Source organism: Colius striatus, chromosome 5 (assembly GCF_028858725.1).
Source record: "Colius striatus isolate bColStr4 chromosome 5, bColStr4.1.hap1, whole genome shotgun sequence".
Classification (NCBI taxonomy): domain Eukaryota; kingdom Metazoa; phylum Chordata; class Aves; order Coliiformes; family Coliidae; genus Colius; species Colius striatus.
Genome location: NC_084763.1, coordinates 42,341,264 through 42,362,236, shown reverse-complemented (window position 1 = coordinate 42,362,236; position 20,973 = coordinate 42,341,264). Strand labels below are relative to the sequence as shown.

At 41.2% G+C, this 20,973-nt stretch overlaps 1 protein-coding gene across 1 annotated transcript; it reads right to left on the bottom strand.

The window, feature by feature from the left end:
- Window positions 1–4,338: 4,338 nt before the first annotated feature.
- Window positions 4,339–19,963, bottom strand: NOM1 (nucleolar protein with MIF4G domain 1). The gene is made up of 11 exons (XM_010196804.2): window positions 18,983–19,963; window positions 17,940–18,064; window positions 16,200–16,395; window positions 13,878–14,201; window positions 13,259–13,369; window positions 11,839–12,006; window positions 11,122–11,243; window positions 6,887–7,019; window positions 6,406–6,537; window positions 5,570–5,679; window positions 4,339–4,548 (listed from the first exon to the last, which is right to left on the bottom strand). Exons 1-11 carry the CDS (start codon window positions 19,961–19,963, stop codon window positions 4,371–4,373), a joined length of 2,580 nt encoding a protein of 859 aa, XP_010195106.2. The 3' UTR covers window positions 4,339–4,370.
- Between the last annotated feature and the right edge of the window lie 1,010 nt (window positions 19,964–20,973).

Below are 20,973 nucleotides of genomic sequence, written 5' to 3'. Positions count from 1 at the left end.
CAGCTGGGCACTCAGCTGCTATTACACTCCATGCAACAGCAATTTGGGTATTAGAGCTGCCACTCAGGTGTTTATTAAGCCGAAAGCTCTGTGGCGCACATTTGGCACCGCGCTGCTCCCAGGCTGGAACTTCTCATGTGCAAAGTTCACCCACAGAACAATGCGAACCAAACGATCCCAGATGTGCTTTTAAAGCAGAGGATTGGGTTGCACACCTTGGCCAGCACGAGGCAGGGCAGCCTCTCAGAGCACAACTGATATCGGCCCCTCATCCCTGGCGTGCGGGACAATGGAAAAACGGCAAGTTAAAAAAGCCCTGCAGATACTTGGCCCGCTCAGGTGTGGTGTTAAAACCCTGCCAAAAGTACTTGCTGATGATTTATCAGCATAACACTGGGCCAAAGCGAAAAAACAGACTGTGCTGCCCTGTTAACTTTGATACAGAAAACAGAAAGTTTAAAACGTCACTGTCCAGCTTAAAAGAAAACAACAACTGAAACCGTGACAATAGCAACGAGTGGAGAGTGCTGCTTAACAAGGGAACCGACATCTGTTGCCAAACAGCTAAAACACATGAACAACCGAGCATCCGGTGTAGAGTTAAATGCACCTAAAGCAACTCACACTGTATTTTCCACTGGCTTGCCAGGAGTAAGGATTAGTGCTGCAATTGTAGCTGCTGCCTTTTCCAGCATAGTGGGTTTTTATCAGCTCAAAGCCCTTTTCTGCACATGAAGGAGTAGCTCCCTCCCTTATCCTTCATAGAAGAACTCCAGACATGTTAAGTAGCATCTCTTGTATTGGAACGATCAAGAAATGCTTCTCATAGAGGTTTGATGTTGGCTAACAGACTAATATTTAATACGAAGGAATACTGACATGCTGTATTTTGTGTATGTGTTACTGAACATTTATTCCACAGCAGACTATGCAAAATGTGTCCAAGCCTGGTGTAATTTCTCGATCGACCTCTGCCAGCAGTTGATGCTTAGTGAGCAGTTTTGCAGGAAGGTGCTTGCCAGCACTTGGACTTGCCCCTGTTACAGAGAGACCTTACAGAATCCTAGAATGGTTTGGCTTGGAAGGCACTTTAAAAAGCTCATCTCATTCCAAGCCCCGTGCCACGGCCAGGGACACCTTCCACTACAGCAGGTTGCTCAAAGCCCCATCCAGCCTGGCACTGAACACTTCCAGGGATGGCGCAGCCATAGCCTCTCAGGGCAACCTGTGCCAGTGCCTCAGCATCCTCACAGGGAATAACTTCCTAACATCTAATCTAAACCTCCTCTCTTTTAGCCTGCAGGTATCATCCCTTGTTCTGTCACCACATGTAAGTCCCTTTCTGGCTTTGTTGTAGCCCTCCCTTTAGGCACTGGAAGGTCTCTCCAGTGCCTTCTCTTCTCCAGGCTGAACAACCCCAGCTCCTGAGCCTGTCTTCACAGCAGAGGTGCTCTAGCCCTCTGGTCATCTTTGTGGTCCTCCTCACATAGCCTTTAGAGCACTGACAATCCTGCTATAAGGAGGAGACACCTTGTCAGGGCTAGCTTTGCTGGTGATGAGGTTTTTCTCCAGGGTTAAAAACAGATGTATTAATATTCTATACAATTATACATAGAAAATATACATTACATACAAATATATAAAAAGAAATATGAAATAATCTGAGTGTTCCTTTCCACATGTGCCTGATATCCCCAGGGTGCGAGCGGGGAATATCAACATCACACCCTGCCAGGCCTTCCACCTCCACCAATCTGGAGCACTCTGGCCAGTAGGACCATGGAAAAAACTGTTTAGCATGGCAAGATCTAAGACTCAAGAACTCACATTTGTCTCAGAACTGTCCATTTGCTGTTTGTCAGTTATGGCCTTGCTCAATCACAGTGAGAAGATGGGATTTACATGGAATCACCCTCAGCAACCATCCTTGTACTGTGACTGGGGACCAGCAAGTTATTTTGGCTGCTTTCCTTGAAAAAAAATCAGCTTCTCAAAACCATTTCTGTTTATGCATAAAAGTGAATGTATGTAAAAGCTGCAGGCAGGTAAAGTCTTCAGAAATAAAGCAGTGGCTTTAGTAATTCTAAGTTTGAACAAAACATTCAACATTCAAACTGTGTGGGATAAATAATAACTAATGAACGTTTTTGTTTAAAAAACCCAGCAATTGTAATTTTAGCCTGTAAGGTTAAACCCATCTCCTCTAATTGCACAGCAACACCTGCAGCTTGCTGCCTCAGGCAGCTGCAGCAAGTGAATAGACTCAGACCCATAAAACACTAAGCGATCTCTCCCCAGGCAGCAAAGGGTGGTCACTCCTCATCACCAAGCAAAGCATTCAAACAAGGAACAGTCACATTTAACTGAAGGAGGATGTTTCAAGATTCATCTCAAGGAGCAAAGTTGCCTCAATCTCCCAACTAGAGCAATGTGTTTCCATTTATGTCTTATTAAACCACAAACACATTGAAATGTCAGGTCTACCTAAACTCTTGCAAAAAAAGGTAATTAATTAGGTGGCTGCTGCAGTCTAGAGGGAGCAATTGTTACTCACCCACGTCCCAGGCATTCCACAGCAGTCAGCTTCTTAGAGGCTTGTACAGATTTACTCCCAAATTCAGTCTCCAAAACTAAAATGCGAGGTTTTGCGTGGTGGTTTGCAAGGGAGCTGGTTACATGCACTCTCCAAAGCTGTGACTTTTGTATCCAAAACCATCTCAGTTCTGCTGCTGTCAATGCTTTTGCTAATTGGTAAGGATTTTACAAGTACCTGCACTCATTTTCAAACTTTTCTGTCTGTAAGATGCAAGTGAGATGAAATGGCCAGTTTTTTTACACTTAAAAGCTGCCAATGGTATAAAACAGGCTGAAAAAAGCACCTTGCTCTGTTCTTTTGATACTGATCTCTCCTGTGTTAGCTGTTATCTTGCCAGTGTAACCTGGGATTTTGAAACTGGTCTCTCTGCTCCCATGGCACCTTGTTCCCTACAACTTGCCCTCTCCAACAGAGGAAAAGTGAGAAAAAAAGCTTCTGGCTGCTGGGAGCAGCACTCCTCTGCATGAAAACATTATTCATAAATCCAAGTAGGCGGAGTTACTACAGTCAACTCTTGGACTATTTTGTTTTTTAACATTAAAAATTCTTGTCCATCTCTCTTGCTGCAAAACTGAAAATTTTCTGGAGGATTCCTACCGGGAGCAAATTTTCCCACCAAGGACAGATCCAAAGGTGCTGAACAGATTACTTGGTGTCAAATGCAACTAGGAGGCACCATGACTGACTAGACTATGGAACACCAGAGGGCAAGCCTGGGTACAGAAATAGGGCTGTCAGCTCTAGCCCTGGCAGATTATGTAGATGCAATGTATACTGCAGACAAAAAGGTGCTTCCTCCCACCGCTTCAATTTAAAGAGATCCCCCTCCTGCCAAGCCAGCTAAAGTAAAGATCATACAAACATCAAAGTCTTTAGAAAAACTGCAGTTTAAGGTGTAGTGGTAAGGTGACAAAAGAAAAAACTATTATCATGAGCGTTACAGTAACATACATCAATGAAAAATGCTGGCAAATTCTCAAGGACGAATTGTCTTACTAAAGAGAATTACTCCCTTTTTAAAAGACTCATACTGATACTATTCTTTATGCCTAGAAAAAAATGATTAACATAAGTGACTAGGTAACTCATTTTAAAGCTGTGAGAAACAAGCTAAGAGAGCAATAAAACCACACTGTGATCTCTAAGCCCTATATAATCGGGCAAAGTGAGATCTTCAAGTCGTTTTCCTACAAGGTTTGAATCCAACTGAAGACTTTTTCCTGACCCACAGAGGCAGGGAAACAATTCACGGAATTAACAGGCAACTTCAACACTTTGAAGAAAAAAAGCTGGTTCTTTAAAGTGGACTCACCGCTACTCGTGCCACCTAGTGGCTGCTGTTCCAGGCAAGTCCAACGAGCAGTCAGTGCCAGCCTTTGGTTCAGGCTGCTGTGTTACCAAACAGTGCTCAGTATTATGCTGTTATTTTTAAATAAAAGATTAGAATATGCAACGCAGAACGCTGCTGTTCACTTGGAGTATCAGAGAAGAGAAGTTCATCCTCCCCTCCAGATGCTAACCAGCAACACAAAGCATTCATACTGAAGAGCAACATGACAGTAAAACCCTGTTTTCCCTTTCTTCACAAAGGCCTTGTATCACCTTGAATTAAACCTGTAACTAGCGTGCAGAGCAAAGTGACAGTTTACATTAAGAAATAGGTCCTTTGGAGTAACAGAGCTCTCCTCATTCTCAGTTATTTGGGTCTGAAAGACTAACAAAGCTTTGCATCTTAGTGCAGATTCAGTTTTCCTCTGTGTTTTATTAGAACAAACTACAGCTTCAATTTGGATTCTTTTGCTTGCAAAGCCTTGGTTGCTAGTTCAACTCTTTCTTTTAATAAGCTAGCTTCTTCAGCACTTTTTTGGGCTTGTGCATTTTTCAGTAAGAAGTGAGTAAGGAAGAGTTTCAAGCCTTCCCGTAGCATTCCCAGTTTGGGGTTGTCAGATACCCTGTAAAGATACAGATCAAAACCAGTGTTTAGTCTTCTACTGTTTCAGAGGTTTGTATGATTTTTTTTTCTTTGTCTTCTTCAAATAGAGATGTAGAAAAAAAAATCCAACCTATAAAAGGAACTTTTCTGAAGAGGCTTTCAATTTACCGGCAAGTCCACATTGGTTTGGCAAACAGCCTGAACACACTCAACATACAATTGATCCTCAACAATAAAATGGAATATTGGAGGCTTAACCTGCTTTATGTCAACAACTACATTAGAGCAAAAAAAATCAAGGCAAACACTATGTCTGAGCTTCCCGGTGTTGCAGTATGACCACTGAAACGTCAGGACCTAGTTTTTTTTCTAACTTCATGTGACATTGCAAGTTTAACACAAAATCCTGGAATCACAGAAACATATCAGAAAGATGCCACTGAGCCATTTTGTCCAACCTCTTGTTTAAAGCCAGACTAACACCCAGGTCTGCTCAGGTTGCTCAATCTTATCCACTCAAGTCCTAAGTATCTCCAAGGATGGAGATTTCCCAGCCTCTCCAGGCAAGGCTGTCCCATACACAAAATCAAGATTTTCCAGACAATGTTGGCTTTAAAAATGTTTTTTAAATTCCCCAAATCTTCCTCTCATTAGTCTTTCTTTACTTTTTCTTCCTACACTACAGATATCTTCTAGCAAAGACTGCTGGTAGAGAGAATCCCACTGCACACGGGAGGCAAAGCAGCAAGGAAAGCAGGTAATTACAGAGCTCTGCCCATGAAATTCCTATGACTAAAACTATACATATCTGAAAGCTTTATTTTGTGTAACACTTCTCACAGTTGTATCTATATCAGAGCCCACACTCACACACAAATGATAAGGCTTCCCTCCACTCAGCCAGGAGAGCTTACTTGTTAAGGGATGCAGGACTGATCTTTGGAAAAGGTGCTGGATAATTCCAAACAAAATAGGCAAGCTTCTTATCTTCTTAATTACTACTCACCAAGGGTTCCCTGCATATCTCTCTGATCACTTACCTCACAAAAATGTCACTAAGTTCTTCAGCATCTGTTTTGACTAACAGCATGCTTAATACTTGTCTCAAGAAACGAACTTTGGGTTTATCCAGTTCGCTGAATTCAATCACCTAGTAGAAGGAGAGACAGAATTAGATTCATTATTTCAAACAGTTTAATTATCTTCTGAACAAACAGCTGTTAGCACACCAACTGGCCTCTCATAGACTGAGTTTTAAGTTTGCCACAGAAGGAATTATCTGAGAAATTATGTTTGCCTCCAAAAGCCAATTGATAAGGAAAGCCGAGAACTTTGTAAAGAATAACGTTTACTAGTACCAAAATAACAGATATCATTTATCAATTAGATACACACTTCAGAAGTACCTAAGACAATCCATACAATTGCTTGTTATTGCCACACTTTAATTATTCTTCTCAAAAAATTCTCTGGATTCCCCATTCTGACATCAAGGCAGATTTCTTCCTGCTCTAATAAAAATCAGCTAAAAAACATAACGCAATCCACTGAAAAAGCCTGTTAATGAAGGATGAGGCCCCTTCACTAGAGTTCCAACTCTGGATACTCTAAAGAAAGTAATCTTACCAGTTGCTCTAGACGTACAGCTGTAGACTTTCTGTATACCTAGGTCCCCACAAGTTCCCCTTTTCCCAAATGATAGCATTACTGTAATCAATTGGATTAATCTGGTAATTTTAGAACAAGTTTTGTCTTAGCTTATGGCCATCAACAGCTAAAGTACCAGCTAGGTAACAGAGAAAATACCATAGAAATTCCATAGAACTAGGAAATGCAAGGAAAACAGCAAAGTATTTTGAACAGAAAACACACCAACCTTGAGAACTGAAAGTGGCAATGATTTTGTCCTTAATAAATGAGCCAACAGTGAAACCAAGTTGGAGATGGCAGTGGCTGACAGGTTTTCCAAGTCTCTGATTTTGTCCCAAATACTAAACTGAAATGTCACCTAAGTGTTAAAGGAAAAAGTCCTACAAATCAAGTGACTGTTTATATAACAACATAACAAAACCTTTTTACATTCTATTTTTTAATGAGCCCTCTGTTAATTAACAGAGATGGTTGATCAGACCGTTCAGGTCTTTTATAATGTGTAAACCAGAGGAAAGCAAACCTTCTGCAGCAGTTGTATTATTTTCTATTCAGATCTGACCAGCAGAATGCTGAGCTATACCAGCACAATTTTCCTCAGGATGAAGATTTTAACAGGCATGCATTCATTCTCAGGTTATTTCAACAACCATCTTCCTAACCACAGTAACAACACTTAAAGAAAGTAGAGAAAGATATTTCTTCACCTGAAACCGTCTTTCATATTCACAAAATTTGTTGGCCAAAAATGCATAGAAGGGGTTATATGTCTTCTCCTGTAAGCAGCAGTAAAGGATAACATGAACAATTTCTCTCTCCTGTTGATCTTTCAGCCCAAGCCTAAAATTTAGCAAGAAAATGAGAATAATTTAATAAGGAAACAACTACTGTCACAAAGAAGAGCTACAGTCAACATCCAACAGTAATACTTAAAAAAAACCCCACAAACACCACATTGAATTTTACTTGTTAGAAAGTTCTTAAAAAGTATTTAAAACACTGAATAGACTCAAACCCTTGAGACTGTGAGCTAAACCAGTATCCTGGTATGGCACTATGGAAATGGTACAGTATTACTGATGTTAAAAGAGTGTCTGCAAAAGCAAGACCTCAACAGACAGAAGTGCAATAATAGAAGTATAATTAACCCATGAAGAAGGAAAGGCATCCCGCTCTGTGTCCTTAGCATTCCATGAATAAAAAACAGAGGAGAGAACACTATCATGGAGTCTTATGTCTTTGAATGTAGCAGCAGCACTGCAGTATAGTGTACTAATACAAAGGTTAAATAGTTAAACAAGAACTGCAGGAGCTGGTTGTGGTTATCTCACACTTGCATCTACGGTCGTGGGAGGATCAGTACAAGTCTAAGTGTCCAGGATTCTTTACTTCTGCAGTACTTCCTAGGGATAAGGAAATATTTTAAGATGTTTTTCCTACTTAGCTGGTGATATGAATCTTTTTATCTCTAGGTCAATTCCATGCTACATAATACTTGAAATTCATTATTTTTTGTATAGTAGTCTAAGAGGATGCAGTTGGTGATTTCAAAGCTTCTTAAAGAGACAAAAAAAAAAGGCAGCCTGAAGAGACTTCCCACCTGACCAGTCTAAATGAGGGCTGAGACACTTTGGCAGGGAATAGTAACTAACTTGCAATGCACCTCCAAAGAGTATGATTTAGCTTCCAGAACTGCTCAATGCTTGGCAGCATTAAAACCAATTACAATGGAAAATAACTCCTAATCTGAAAAAAGCATCAAACAGAATTCTTTTCATTGTTTCAAGCTCATGTTTCATATGGCATTAATATAACTCCAGTGTATTTTTAATCTAAGTTTGATTCTACTGGAACTTGCTCTACCATTTGTAGAGTAGGTTGTCCATACTTGATTCTCATATCCCTTGTTTGTACACACCTCCAGGCATCTGCCATTACATTTGATCCCAGATACCAGATTAACAGAGAAAAAAAATATTGTCTTTCAGCCAAAATCAGACAGAATTTAAGATTTTACTATTGGAAAGTCTGAGATGATTTCTAGGCTGATTGCTAATGAGCAGTGAAAACTTAGGAGCTTGCTTCTCCAGATGAGACCAGTGCTGATATGCTGTGTCTAGGAGGGAATTCACTTGCTCTCCCATCAGCCAAGTTCTGATTTTATTACAGATCAACAAAAGTGGTTTCCTTTTTTTTTTGTTTGTTTGTTTTTAAATGCACAGGTTTTCAGCCCCTGGACATGCATTTCATGGAAGACTCGTGAAGTTACATTGCAGTCACTAATTTGGCCCACTCTCCTTTTCCTTGTTCATCATTCCTTATGTCATGATTTGCTTATTTAGGAAATATTCATGTTGCCACACAGCTGCAACCAAGGAAATCAGCATTTTGATGTTCAATTTTGTTTTTACTCTCAGTTCTTCACAGAGGTATCAGTGCTTTATCTTTTCAGACCTAGAATTCCTAAATATGTAAAATTTAGGTCAGGATTGTCCGTGATGTCAGGATGATCAGTGCTGAGCTTCATCATAAATCTGTATAGCTTTCATAAGCCTGGTAATTTTTGATAAAGAATATGCAACCACCTCACCTTTAAAATGATTAATGAGGTACAGTATTCTCATGGACTTGCATGTCTTGATCACTTAAAAGAATTTCCTGCTTTATATGTGGTAACTGCCTCAGAAATAGGTTATTCATCATCATCAGAAGCCTGCCTCTAAGCAGGTTAGTTATCATCAGCTGAAGCCCGAGACTATCATTGCCTTTAGATCAAAACCAGCAACACTCAGATCCACCTTTCAAATTATTTCAGTAGATTCAATCACATACTTGCTATCCTGAGCTACACATCACAGTACAACCAGATACCCATGACTTTCACATGTTTAAATTTTTTGAGATGTAAAGTCTCTCAAAATTCTTCATCTCTGAAATAGCTTATGTAATTGCCTTTCTATCAGACTTAAGAAGTATTAATTTTCCCTCCTATGTGAATCTGTGGTTTGTGAAAGAGGTGTGGCCTTTCAGCTGATGAAGTGGATCAAGTCTCACGCTCTCCTCTTTGACTCCAGTGGGGTACCCAAACCTCCCTTTACATTGACATTTCTGCAATCACAAGCTGAGCCACTACATGGAGCTGTTCTGGCTTCAAACTAATTACTTTTTCTGTAAGAGGGAGAAAGACAAGCAAACCTACAGCAGCCCAGATTTAAAATGGTTTAAACTATCATTTAACCACATCTCAACTCTGCCAGAGACCTAGAAGCAGATGAATCAACAAGTGACGTTAAATATTCTTTCATATATTTCTTATGCTTTTCCTCGTGAGACTGATGTCAAACATATAAATTTCCATAAACTCTGGAACTCATGTTCAATTGAAGTTAATTCTCTCCCTGACAATTCTGTGTACCTTCCATTATACTCTGCCAGATACAGTCAGCTTTGAGAATACCTCTCTGACTTGCTGTATACAAATCACAGAATCATAGAATCACAGAATGGTAGGGGTTGGAAGGGGCCTTTAGAGATCATCCAGTCCAACCCCCCTGCAGAAGCAGGTCCCCCTAGATCAGGTCACACAGGAACACATTCAGATGGGTTTTGAAAACCTTCAAGGAAGGACCCTCCCTGGGCAGCCTGTGCCTGGGCTCCATCACCTGAACAGTAAAATAGTTTTTCCTTATGTTTAAATGGAACTTTTTGTGTTCCAGCTTCATCCCATCAGCCCTTGTCCTGTCACTAGATGCAACAGAAGAAAGGGATGTCCCAACCTCCTGACATCCACCATTTATATACTTGTTCCTCCCCAGGTGCAGGACTCCGTACTTCCCCTCATGAGGTTCTTCTTTGCTCAGCTCTCAAGTACCAAAATCAGTACCAACACACATCAGGCAATCTACAGAAAGTTTTCCTGCCACAGCTGTATGTATACAGATTTGTATACTAGTTTAAATAGCACAGATAAGAGGCAAGGATCAATTTGCAAATTGAGCTACCAGGTCTTGGCAAGAACTGCAGCAGCAGCAGCAGCTAATTTCTTTTAATTGAACAGGCCATATTAAGATATTGGAAAGACTCCATCACAGTGTTAAATCCAAGCTGTGTTTTGCAGAAGTGGCATTTAATCAAATATTAGTTGACTTTATTACAAAGTCTGTTTTGGTTTGGTTAGCAAATTAAATAATTGCATGCCATCCTGCTAAGACAATTCTGTTGAATTACAAGGCTGCAGTAGAAAAGCTCAGACCTGATCTCTCCCCTCCCAGGTACTACACAGTTACAATTAATATTCTGACAAACACAAAGAACAGCTTAGTTTGAACTTCTCCCTGATGACATATTCTTCTAAAGAGGTGTTTGCCAGGTGGTAAGGAAACTGGTCTTAACATGAAATGTGACCCTGGAGCAAATCCAAAGCTAATAAATTCTGCAAGAGGGAAGTGAAGGTGCTAGAACACTGTCAGGTCATGCAAGTATGGACAGAGACCTACAAGATGGCAAGAAGTAAAGAAAATGACAGTATAGAAATTCAGTGAAAAAAACCCAAGAGATGTTCTGAAGGGGCTTCTGGTCTGGCTCTGTGAGGAAACAAACAGGCAACAGACTTCCGTCCACTAGACTGGGATCCGTATCTTCAAAGAAAAAAGATACAAACTCCTTAAGTCAAAAGATGCTGTATATCACAGCTATAGATAGGAGTGTCAACAACAGGAGCTGCTCTTTTCCTCTGACTGACAGTCAGTTCTGCCAGTCCCCTACTAGTCCTTTCACCGGGGTTTTGGTCTGTCTCCTACCCTACGTGTATCCCGAGCTATGCGCTCCTTTAATTATGTTATCAACTAAGCGTTCTTATGCTCAGATCAGAAATTGTGTTTGTCCAATCCACTTAACGCTACTTTTAGTTCTGGAGTTGTCTTCTGGGCTAGTCTGTACTTACTTGAGAAGCTTTTCAAAGGCATCAAGGAAGTCTTCACTTGTCATCAAGACACAGAAAATGCTTCTCCTGATATCGGTGTTCATTCTCTGCTTACGAGCAAGCTCCATTATCTTTGAACTCACCTAGAAAACAAAAAGCTGGTTTATATATGCTTACTTAAGAAGCTATTTCTGTGAAAACTTGAGTAAGACAATTAAGGAAAATGTATAAACCATGAAGCAGCAATCCAAAAGTCTTGATCTTTTGTCCAGAGGCACAGACATCATGAGGAGCTTTTTCAAGTAGGGAAATGTATTTTAACTGTGGCAATTATTTTTTTTTAAAGACATGCTCCTCTAATGTAAGTCACCATGACCATGTCAACACACTGCTTTTAGCATCAGCTTAGATATGTCACCATGGACACATAACATTACCTGTCAGAATTCATACTAGCGAATTCACTTTTAAATCAAGTCTCTTTTTCTAAATATATAAGTTACTTCTGCAATTCCACAGGATAAGAAAAAACAAGCTACAACACAGTATCTGTAATAACAGCTCTTATGCAGTACATTTTGAGAGATATAAGAGCAGAATTCAGAGTCCAAAACCTCAGCCTTACAAGAGTCTGTGAAGATTTTTTTGATGGGCTCTGAAATTAACTTATTCACCTGTATGAAAAATAGTTAAAAGATCACAGATATTTAAGACATAACAAACACTCCTTAGATTTACCTTTCCTATATGCAGTTTTTGCTGAGCCTTGCTGTTTGTATCATTGATCATTGGTGTTCCACTCCAGGATGAACCTACGATCCACCAGCGACCAACCCGATCAGCGCTGAGGAGAGACTCCAGGGAGACACGGAGCTGAGTTTCTTTTCCAGAACTGCTGCTGTGAACCTTGAATAAAAACATACAAACCCCCAAAAGCTTGTATTTGAAGCGTTTTGGATTTTTTTTTTTTAAAAAAGCAAACTAACTCAATTCTTTAATTACATACAATTACTTTGTTTAAAGTGTTTTAACTTCCGTAAAGTCGCATGTTCCTCCCTAACCTTTAGTTTCAGTCAGCAACCTGAAAAGAATTTACAAGTTTCCCGTATGCTCTAATTTATCAAACACAAGAAGTTCCTTAAATCTCCATTTAGAAGCTCATTTAAAAAAAACCCAAACAAACCCACAAAAAACAACCCCAAACACACACACTAAAAAGAAAATCAATTAAAAAATATCCATCTTCCAATCAGAAAACTTATTCAGACTTGATGCTGCCATTGAAAAATCAGTTGCAGCACTTTCCTTTTGAACACTTGCAATCAAACAAAACAACATGAAAAACTGTCTTGACTTTTGTATAACTCAAACAACCAAAAGTTCAAACTTGCTGAACAAAGTAAGAATTTTCAACAAAATAGTGCAGAAGTGTTCCAAGAGGACTGTGAAAATGTAAGAGGTGAAATTCTACAGAACCAGGTTACCTAGCTTGTTTTTGCCTGGGCTGCTATCGCAGTTTGCACATCCTGCACTTAAATATTTCTGAAAACATAAGATACTTTAGGTGTTGCAGACAAGTAGTGTAATTCTCAGGCTGGAGACACATGGACTCTAAAACCAGACTCAAGTCCTGTGAAAATGAATTAGCTCTGAATTCAAAGAGACAATGACTTTCAGGTGTTTTACACTGTGTTGTTCTAGACAAAACTACTCTTTCTCTGCCAAAAAAACCCAAACCAAACGGAAAAACATCCAGATTTTCAGAAGTGTTAGACATCCAAAACAACTGTAGTGAAGTTAGAAGCGGGTGCCTGCATCCAGAATCTGTGGAAAAAGAACCTGTCACAATGACTCATTTCTTCTGCTAAATCATTAAACATCCCACAACCTCTTTTTCAAGGATAGGACTTCGGGGCAAAGCCTTTGGCTAGGTATGATGTCTTTTCTCAAACTGTTCTGCAGAAGGCTGTTTGACTGCTGACTTAACTTGGACACAAGAGAAAATACTTAATGATCCAAGAAGTGATTTTTGTCTATTAGAGTTTCAGACTGTTAAATTAATTAAAAGAATACCATAGCCCATCAAGCTGATGTACATTACAAGTAATTACTTCTGGTTTAAGAACAGCTATACTACATATGTCAAGGAATCTCTCACCAGCGTTCTTTGCAATTTGCGGAGTTTTTCAACTGGTTCAGGATCATAACCAGGAATCTTCCGCATGTCGTTGTTCCTCAGTGCCAACATAGTCTCCAGCATAAAGCGAACCTATGGGGAAAAGAAATATTTCCTGTGGATATGTTCCTGTGGATTATGTGCTTGAAGTTATTCAATAGAGAGTGTGCTTTGAAATCACTGTTCTGTGAGAATAAGCAGCTCAGCCAGCAATGCACATCAAAACTACATGAACACAATTGCAGAGAAGCATGCTTAGTTTAACTCCTATTCATGTTCAAGCTTCAATTCAAAGCTTAATCTGCTAAACACCAAGCCTCAGTGACCACTTTTTGAAGTATCATGAAACACTGTCCATTGCACAAGACACAAAACAGTCCCAAGTCTCACCCATCACAAGCATTTTGTTGTTTGTGTCCTAAGAACACGTGGAGAGAGGCAGATGAATGCAAATAACTGAATGCAATAACGGAACTCTAATGGTAGTTTAGAATCTAGAGAGAGCGTAGCATGTAACATTTTGATAAATTAATGCATGTACCCAAGTGCTTAACAAAGTCTATTCAGGACATAAAATGGTTAAAATGGAAAACACACATACCCTAGTCTGATCCTGGAGTTTCTTCTCTGCTGTGTTTGCTTTCCTTTGGGCTTCAGTAATCAGTTCCTTCAAAGACAATGCATCATCTTTTCTTAAGGAAAAGCCCACATTTTTCAGAAGAAACAAAATCAACTCAATCTCTCTTTCAGTGAAAGTGCTAACAAGCTTTTTCAGAATATCAAAGATCAGCAGGGAATGAACCACGTGGAAGTTGTATAGATGGGCAATCAAGGCAAGTAGATTTTCACATTCTTTCCCTTCAGCATCACTTTTACAGGCTTCATCAAATTTCTTCACCACAGCTTCCAAGAAGTGAGCACCAACCTGGTGATAGTTCCATTAAGCAGGAAAAAAAATATTAAAACCACAATCCAGCAGGTAACTGTAAGTAAATTTTACACACATCTGTAAAACATTCATTTTTGGGGCTTTGTCATAATTAATTTTGAAAGAAATATTGCTGCTTCTCTTAAGCAGTATGGATGTTCCACATTTACATATACAAATATCTAAGTGGCATGACATTTCCTCAGAGTATGTGTTACTTCACATGGTATATGCCATCCGGTTGCCTTTTAAAATCTGTGTAAGAAAAGCAAATGTTATGGACTTACAGAACACATACATCAGAATCTGGTTACATAATTCTCATGGACACATATTAGCATCTTCCCAGCTGCCAGGTTAGCATGCTGTTACTGCTAGCCATTAATCTAGGAAAAGCTGCATGTCAAAAACCAAATGCATTCCAGAAGGGGAGGGTAAAAAAATGTTATGAAACAACCCCCAACATACTAAGTTTTCACAGCTGCTGAGCATGAGCTCATGCTGATTTTTAAGTGGGCCTAAGTATTTGCCATTTTTCAGTGGTGTGGTTGGGAAAAGTAACTTCGGAATCTCTGTATTGGTGAAAAGAGTGATGGTGCTAAAGACCGGAATTAGAAAGCATATAAAAATATAGGTAATGAACACATTACTGCTACAGAAGACTCTCCCCATTATTATGGTGTTAATATTTGCTGATTTTTCTCATGAAAACCAGAAGTCCCAGCAGCAGCACTTGCCCTACATGCCCTGACCAGCTTAGGTTTTAACTGTCCAATGATCATGTTGTACAAATATACAAACTCAGTTTTCGGAATCCTAACTTTCCAAACTAATCTTAAATGCAGCTGTGCTATCCTGCTTTTGTGTAATGCATATTCTATACTTATTTTACAGAAAAATAATGAGGCTTTATAGTACACTTAAAAACTACTGTCTTAGAGTCTTATGTTGCATAAGAGAGTCAATAGTACAGAAGATAGTATGGGTACCATCTAATACTTATTAGTATATTTGTATCTAAAACCTATTAATAGGTATTTCACAAAGTTTCAATTTCTAAAAAGATTGTGTTTCTCTTCTTAAAAGAGCATTGTAATATTACATTATATTTGAATTGCCTTTCGAGCAGCAATGAGGAACAGAAAAAAAGTTTAATGGCAAGCCTGGAGAAAGCTGCTGTAATTGCATCCCCCTGATATTCAGTATGGTATCAGAGACAGCATTAAGGTCACTATGTGACAAACTGAAGAACTTGAATCAATACATTTTTTGCATTGAGATGTAGAAAGAAAATGTAACTCGATGAGAACACAAAGCTGACAGATCACAGTTCCCTGAGTGACATTCCACTGAAATCAGCTAAAATCTTCCCCTTGACAACAGCAGTTTCAGCTTCTTAACAGTAAGTAAGAGATATTTTATCTCAATCGTTCATCAGGCTTAAAAACATAAAATAAAAACCTCTCCCAAAAATTTGCCATGCTTTTTGAAGTTCTCGATCTTCTGGAGTCACTGATACACCTGTTTAATTCCACTGACAATTTGCACAATTTGGCTTAAAAAAGAACTTTCTCCACTGATGCAAAAGGTTTTCTCTAACTGTAGCACTTGCCTGGATCCACATCATTCAAGAACAAATATCCTCATGTACTCAACGGAAGAGAAGTGGCTTAGTGTAACTAAAGAGGAGGAAACTTGAAGCTTAAAAAATTCATTTTTATGGATGCAGAAAGACTTTGATGAAAAACTTTATCTTTTTATAACTAATCAGTGATAACTCATGAAGGAAATAAATTAGTTAGATAAAGTAAGAGATTTGGTCCCTTTCACTTGTGAACACGTAGCAAATAAGCTACAAATAATGATGATACTCAACTAGAGGTGCTTTTCAGTGACACACAATCAAAAACTAAAAGGCAATTCAAATAAAATATCAAGGAAAACACTCTATAATACGTATTATGAAACAAAATTAGTCCCAACCACAAGAATTACCTCAATTCCTACATTATGATGAAGAACGCTGACCAAAAGGACATGCTCCATCATGAGTCTTGCAGGCATGGCAACTGCACTAACACAAGCATTCATGAGAATATCTGTCAGAGTTTCATTCATGTCCTTCCTGCTGTTGGCCATGTAGAGGTCTTCCAGCTGCCCACTAATGGAAGACAAATTTGGTTCACTTAACCTGTTGAGAAACAAAATCCAATGTTAGAATAGTAGGGGTTAGAAGGGACCTTTAGAGATCATCTAGTCCAACCCCTCTGCCAAAGCAGGTCCACTTAGATCAGGTCACACAGGAATGTGTCCAGGTGGCTCTTGAAAACCTCCAGAGAAGGAGACTCCACACCCTCCCTGGGTGGCCTGTGCCAGGGTTCTGTCACCTGAACAGTGAAATACTATTTTTACTTATGTTTAAATGGAACTTTTTGTGTTCCATCTTCATCCCATCACCCCTTATCCTGTCACTAGATACAGTAGAAGAAAGGGATGTCTCAACCCTACTGACATCCACCATTTATATACTTGTAAATAATAAGAAGATGCCCCTCGAGTTTCCTCTTGTCTAGACTAAACAGCCCCAGTTCCTGCAGTCTTTCCTCGTATGAAATATGCTTCAGTCCCCTGATCATCTTGGTGGCCCTGCACTGGACTCTCTCCAGAAGTTCTCTGTCCCTCTTTAGCTCGGGAGCCCAGAACTGGACACAGGACTCCAGATGAGGCCTCATCAAGGGCAGAGTAGAGGGGGAGCAGAAACTCCCTCAATCTGCTGGACATAATCTTCTTGATGCATCCCAGGATGCCATTGGCCTTCTTGGCCACATTGCTGGCTCATGGTTAGTTTATCATCAATCAGGACTCCCATCAGGACTCTATATCTCTGTAGATCTGCTCTCCAGCAGGTCAATCTCCAGCCTGTCCTAGTGTTCCTCCCCAGCTGCAGGACTCTGCACTTGCCCTAGTTGAACCTCATAAGGTTCCTCTCTGCCCAACTCTCAAGCCAGTTGAGATCTCACTGAATGGCACTGATTAGCAGCAGTACTTACCACTGTCAATGTACTTCCTGTTACACTGAATAGACTTATTAAAAAAACAGACTTTGTTCTTAGTAGTTGTAACTGTAGCACATCACAGAGTTTGGAGAAATTAAATATGAAAACATCTCATACTTTTTTAAAATAAAAGGTATGTCAAATTCTAAATGACAGAACAAATTACATGCTGAGGTTTACATTTTACAGATAACAGACAAAAAATGCAACAGACTTCTCATTTTAGAAATAAAAGATATCAAAGTGTTAATTACTTATCCTGTTCTTCAGTACTTCAAGCTATGAAGTGTTGAGCCTCCTCAGTTGTAGTGCTGGATAAATTTAATTTTATTAAATTAAAAAAATAAAAGAATTCTTTTTTTTGGAGGGTAGTTATAACTCACACTATGAGGGTTTTTCTTAGGCACACTCCAACTGACACTTAATGAATTATACCTAGCACTTGCTGTGTGGAATTCAGTCCAACCTTAAATTTATTTTCTAGGTTTTTCAGCTTCTATAGCAACCAGCTTTGAAGAATTTATATCAACAAAGATAGTTATTATTAAGGGTAGCAGACATGATTGCCAACTTAAATTCAGTTTGTGAAGACAAAAGTCACATCCTTGCCACTTTTCTTTGAATGATGAGCACTGTCATATTGAACCAAAAAGATTAATGACTTTCCTTATAATATTACCTGTTAATGAGTCCATTGACCATTTTCTTCAGTCTTCCTAATTCCTCTCTTTTCTTGTCATCTAGTGTCTCCTGAGCTTTCCTTACTTGAGGGGGAACATACTTTGTATCACTGTGATTATGACTCTTACCAGGAAAACAACAAAATAGCAAATGAGACTAGTATCTTAAACATTTGAACACAAACATACATTTCTATTTAAGATTAACACACCAAACTTTAATTAAGTATATATTTTGCCATCTAATAAGTAACACCAAAGGAACAACTTTGTACAGAAAAGAAGCATGCTACAAGTTAACCTCTTACAATCAACTTGATGGCAGCAAAGCCTCTCTTACCTTTATGCGCAATTTTAAGCTACTGTTATTAAAACCTGACATCTTAGGTCTTGGTTTTACTCAGTTTAAGTTTGTGCCATGTGGGCTAAATGACTTGTTTGGCCTTCTCTCCAATCCCCGTACTTCAAGACCTAACCCATGCAGAACCTGTAGGATCATTCAGAAGCAGCAACACTTCAGCTTCCAACAGATACAAATTTTAACATAAGCTCTCTTTGCCCTTAGCAGAGGTACTTAATCTTGTTCTTAAACTCTAAAGCTGGGGTAGTTCCTTCTGTCTGCTGATCTCATATATAGAGACAAGGCCACACATGTCACACTTCAGGATATTATTTGTCAGCCCTCCACGCCTAACAGTTGTCCCCAGGACCTGTCAGGCCTCAGAAGTCATGACTATTGCTGAGCCTGGTGCTGTTTTGATCTACAGCAATGTTGCATGGGATCATTTCAGTTGGAAAAGGCCTTTAATACCATCGAGTCCAACCACTTACCTCACCCTGCCATGCCTACCATTAAACCATGGCCCTCAGCACCTCATCTCCGCGTCTTTTGAATATCTTTAGGGATGGAGACTCCACCACCTCCCTGGGCAGCGCAATGCTTAATAACCCTCTCGGTGAAAAAGTTCTTCCTAAACTCCAATCTAAACCTCTCCTGGCACACAAGCTCAGGCCACGACTAGACAGCAAACAGGTACCCTACCTCCTCCTTCTCCTCTTCTTCCACTTCGCTGGGAGGCTCGCTGGCCTCTGGTATTTCGCTGTGCTCAGGGGACGAGGCTGAGCTCTCGCTCTCCGACTGTCCTTCCCCATCATCCCCCTCAGAGAGGTACGAGGCGCCTTCCGACTCCTCCTCGTCCTCCTGCAGCCGGGGCTGTCCCACCCGCAGCGTTGCCTGTCCCTCCCGCGGCCGCGGAGCCTCCTCTTCGTCGCTGCTCTCGCAGAGCTTGCTGAGACCGGCCCGGGAGCCCAGGGCGCCCAGCACGTAGCCCAGCCCGTCCCGCACAAAGCTCTGAGGCAGCCTCTCCGCCGCAGTCCCCTCCTGCTTCTTCTTGCGGCGCTTGCTGAGTCCCAGCAGCCGCTCCAGCCGCCGGATCTCCTTCTCCTCCTCCTCGTTGGCCTCCAGCAGAGCTCGCTTCCGCGCCGACAGGCTCACGGCACCAGGGGCGTTCGCGCGGGGTGGCTTTGTTGGGCTCGGCCGCTGCTTTCCGACGGCACCGGCGGGTGAAGCCGGCGTTATGGGGTGGGCGGCCGCCTTGGCCGGGACCGCCCTGGATGGAGCCGCCTTGGATGGAGCCGCCTTGGATGGGGCCGCCTTGGATGGGGCCGCCTTGGATGGGGCCGCCTTGGATGGGGCCGACTTGGATGGGGCCGCCTTGACAGGGGCCGCCTTGACAGGGGCCGCCGTGGCCGGGACGGTGGGACTCTCCACCAGCTCCCCCCGTTGGAGGCGGCGGCGGCGGCTCCGCTTAAGCTTGCGTTTCTCCTTCCTCGCGTCCCGGCGGCTCCTGCGGTTGTATCTCTCCGAGTCGTTCAACAGGGACAGTGGCGACTGGTCACCAGCTGCCTGCACGAACTCCTGAACCGCCTGCCGCAGCCTGTCCAATTTCCTGCCCCGGCGAGCGCGGGCGGCCACTGGCCGCTTCATTTTCCCCTCCGCCACGCCGCGCCTGGGCGCCGCCATTTTGGGGAAGATGCCGATCTTCCTGTTCCGGCGCGCGGCCGCCATTTCGGGCGGCAGCGCCCCCTGTTGGGCTGCTCTTCAGGCGGTCTCAGCTCTGACGGGACGGTTCCCCGTGGGCAGGAGCTCGCCCGAGACCCGTACCGAAGCGGCTGAAGCCGCGGAGATACCCTCTTCTGAATAGTTATATATTTAATAAAATGTAAGGCTTGTACTTACTTTTACAAAAGGGACAGGAAAAATTTGCCCCGCATGGCCCTGTTTGCAGTGGAAACCGAATACGAGGCTGTCGCTAATACCTCGGGGCTGCAGGAGCTGAGGGATGTGAGCACCACACGCCTCTCCTTCACCTTCCCAGTCCCCCATTTTAAGTCCATTGCCAACCCCGTGAAACCCTGGTGACTGTTCTGAGTGTGCCAGAGGCAACATCCACATCCGTTACTGAAAATTGTAACCGTGACAACTCCAAATCAAATGATAGTTTGGAAATCAGATGTTGGTTTGTTGCAGCACTAGGTGCGTGAGGGATCTCTTCTAGCATGCACACCCAGGGACAAAAGCACACCCACCATATACACAAAGAAAATTAATAGTTGTAGAAATGTAATGCGTATGTTACTGCATTTGGGGAAAAGTCTCTGGTGTTCGGTTGAGGTAGACTTTAACTCAGTTTGTCCATACATGATCACAACTCACCACTTTCCAATTTCTGCAACTTCTGCGACTTCTGGCTTTGTAACTTAGTCAGCAGAATTAGGACACTCACTATTGATTAGCACCCAAATTGCCTTTTAGCATGTAGACTTGCTTATCTTGTTTGTGCAAAGTTTATACTGTGGGTTCTTTCCTTTCTTTATATACTAACTATGCAAAGGGGGGTTGTTTCTCACAAAGATTTACTTATCTGTCAAAGGGAGTCTGTTCTTCCGTTCTTTGTGTCTTTAGTGTAATATCTAGAGCCTCTGTCTGGTGTTAACTTCTCTTGGGGCATTTCCAAACTCAGAGGCGATGGG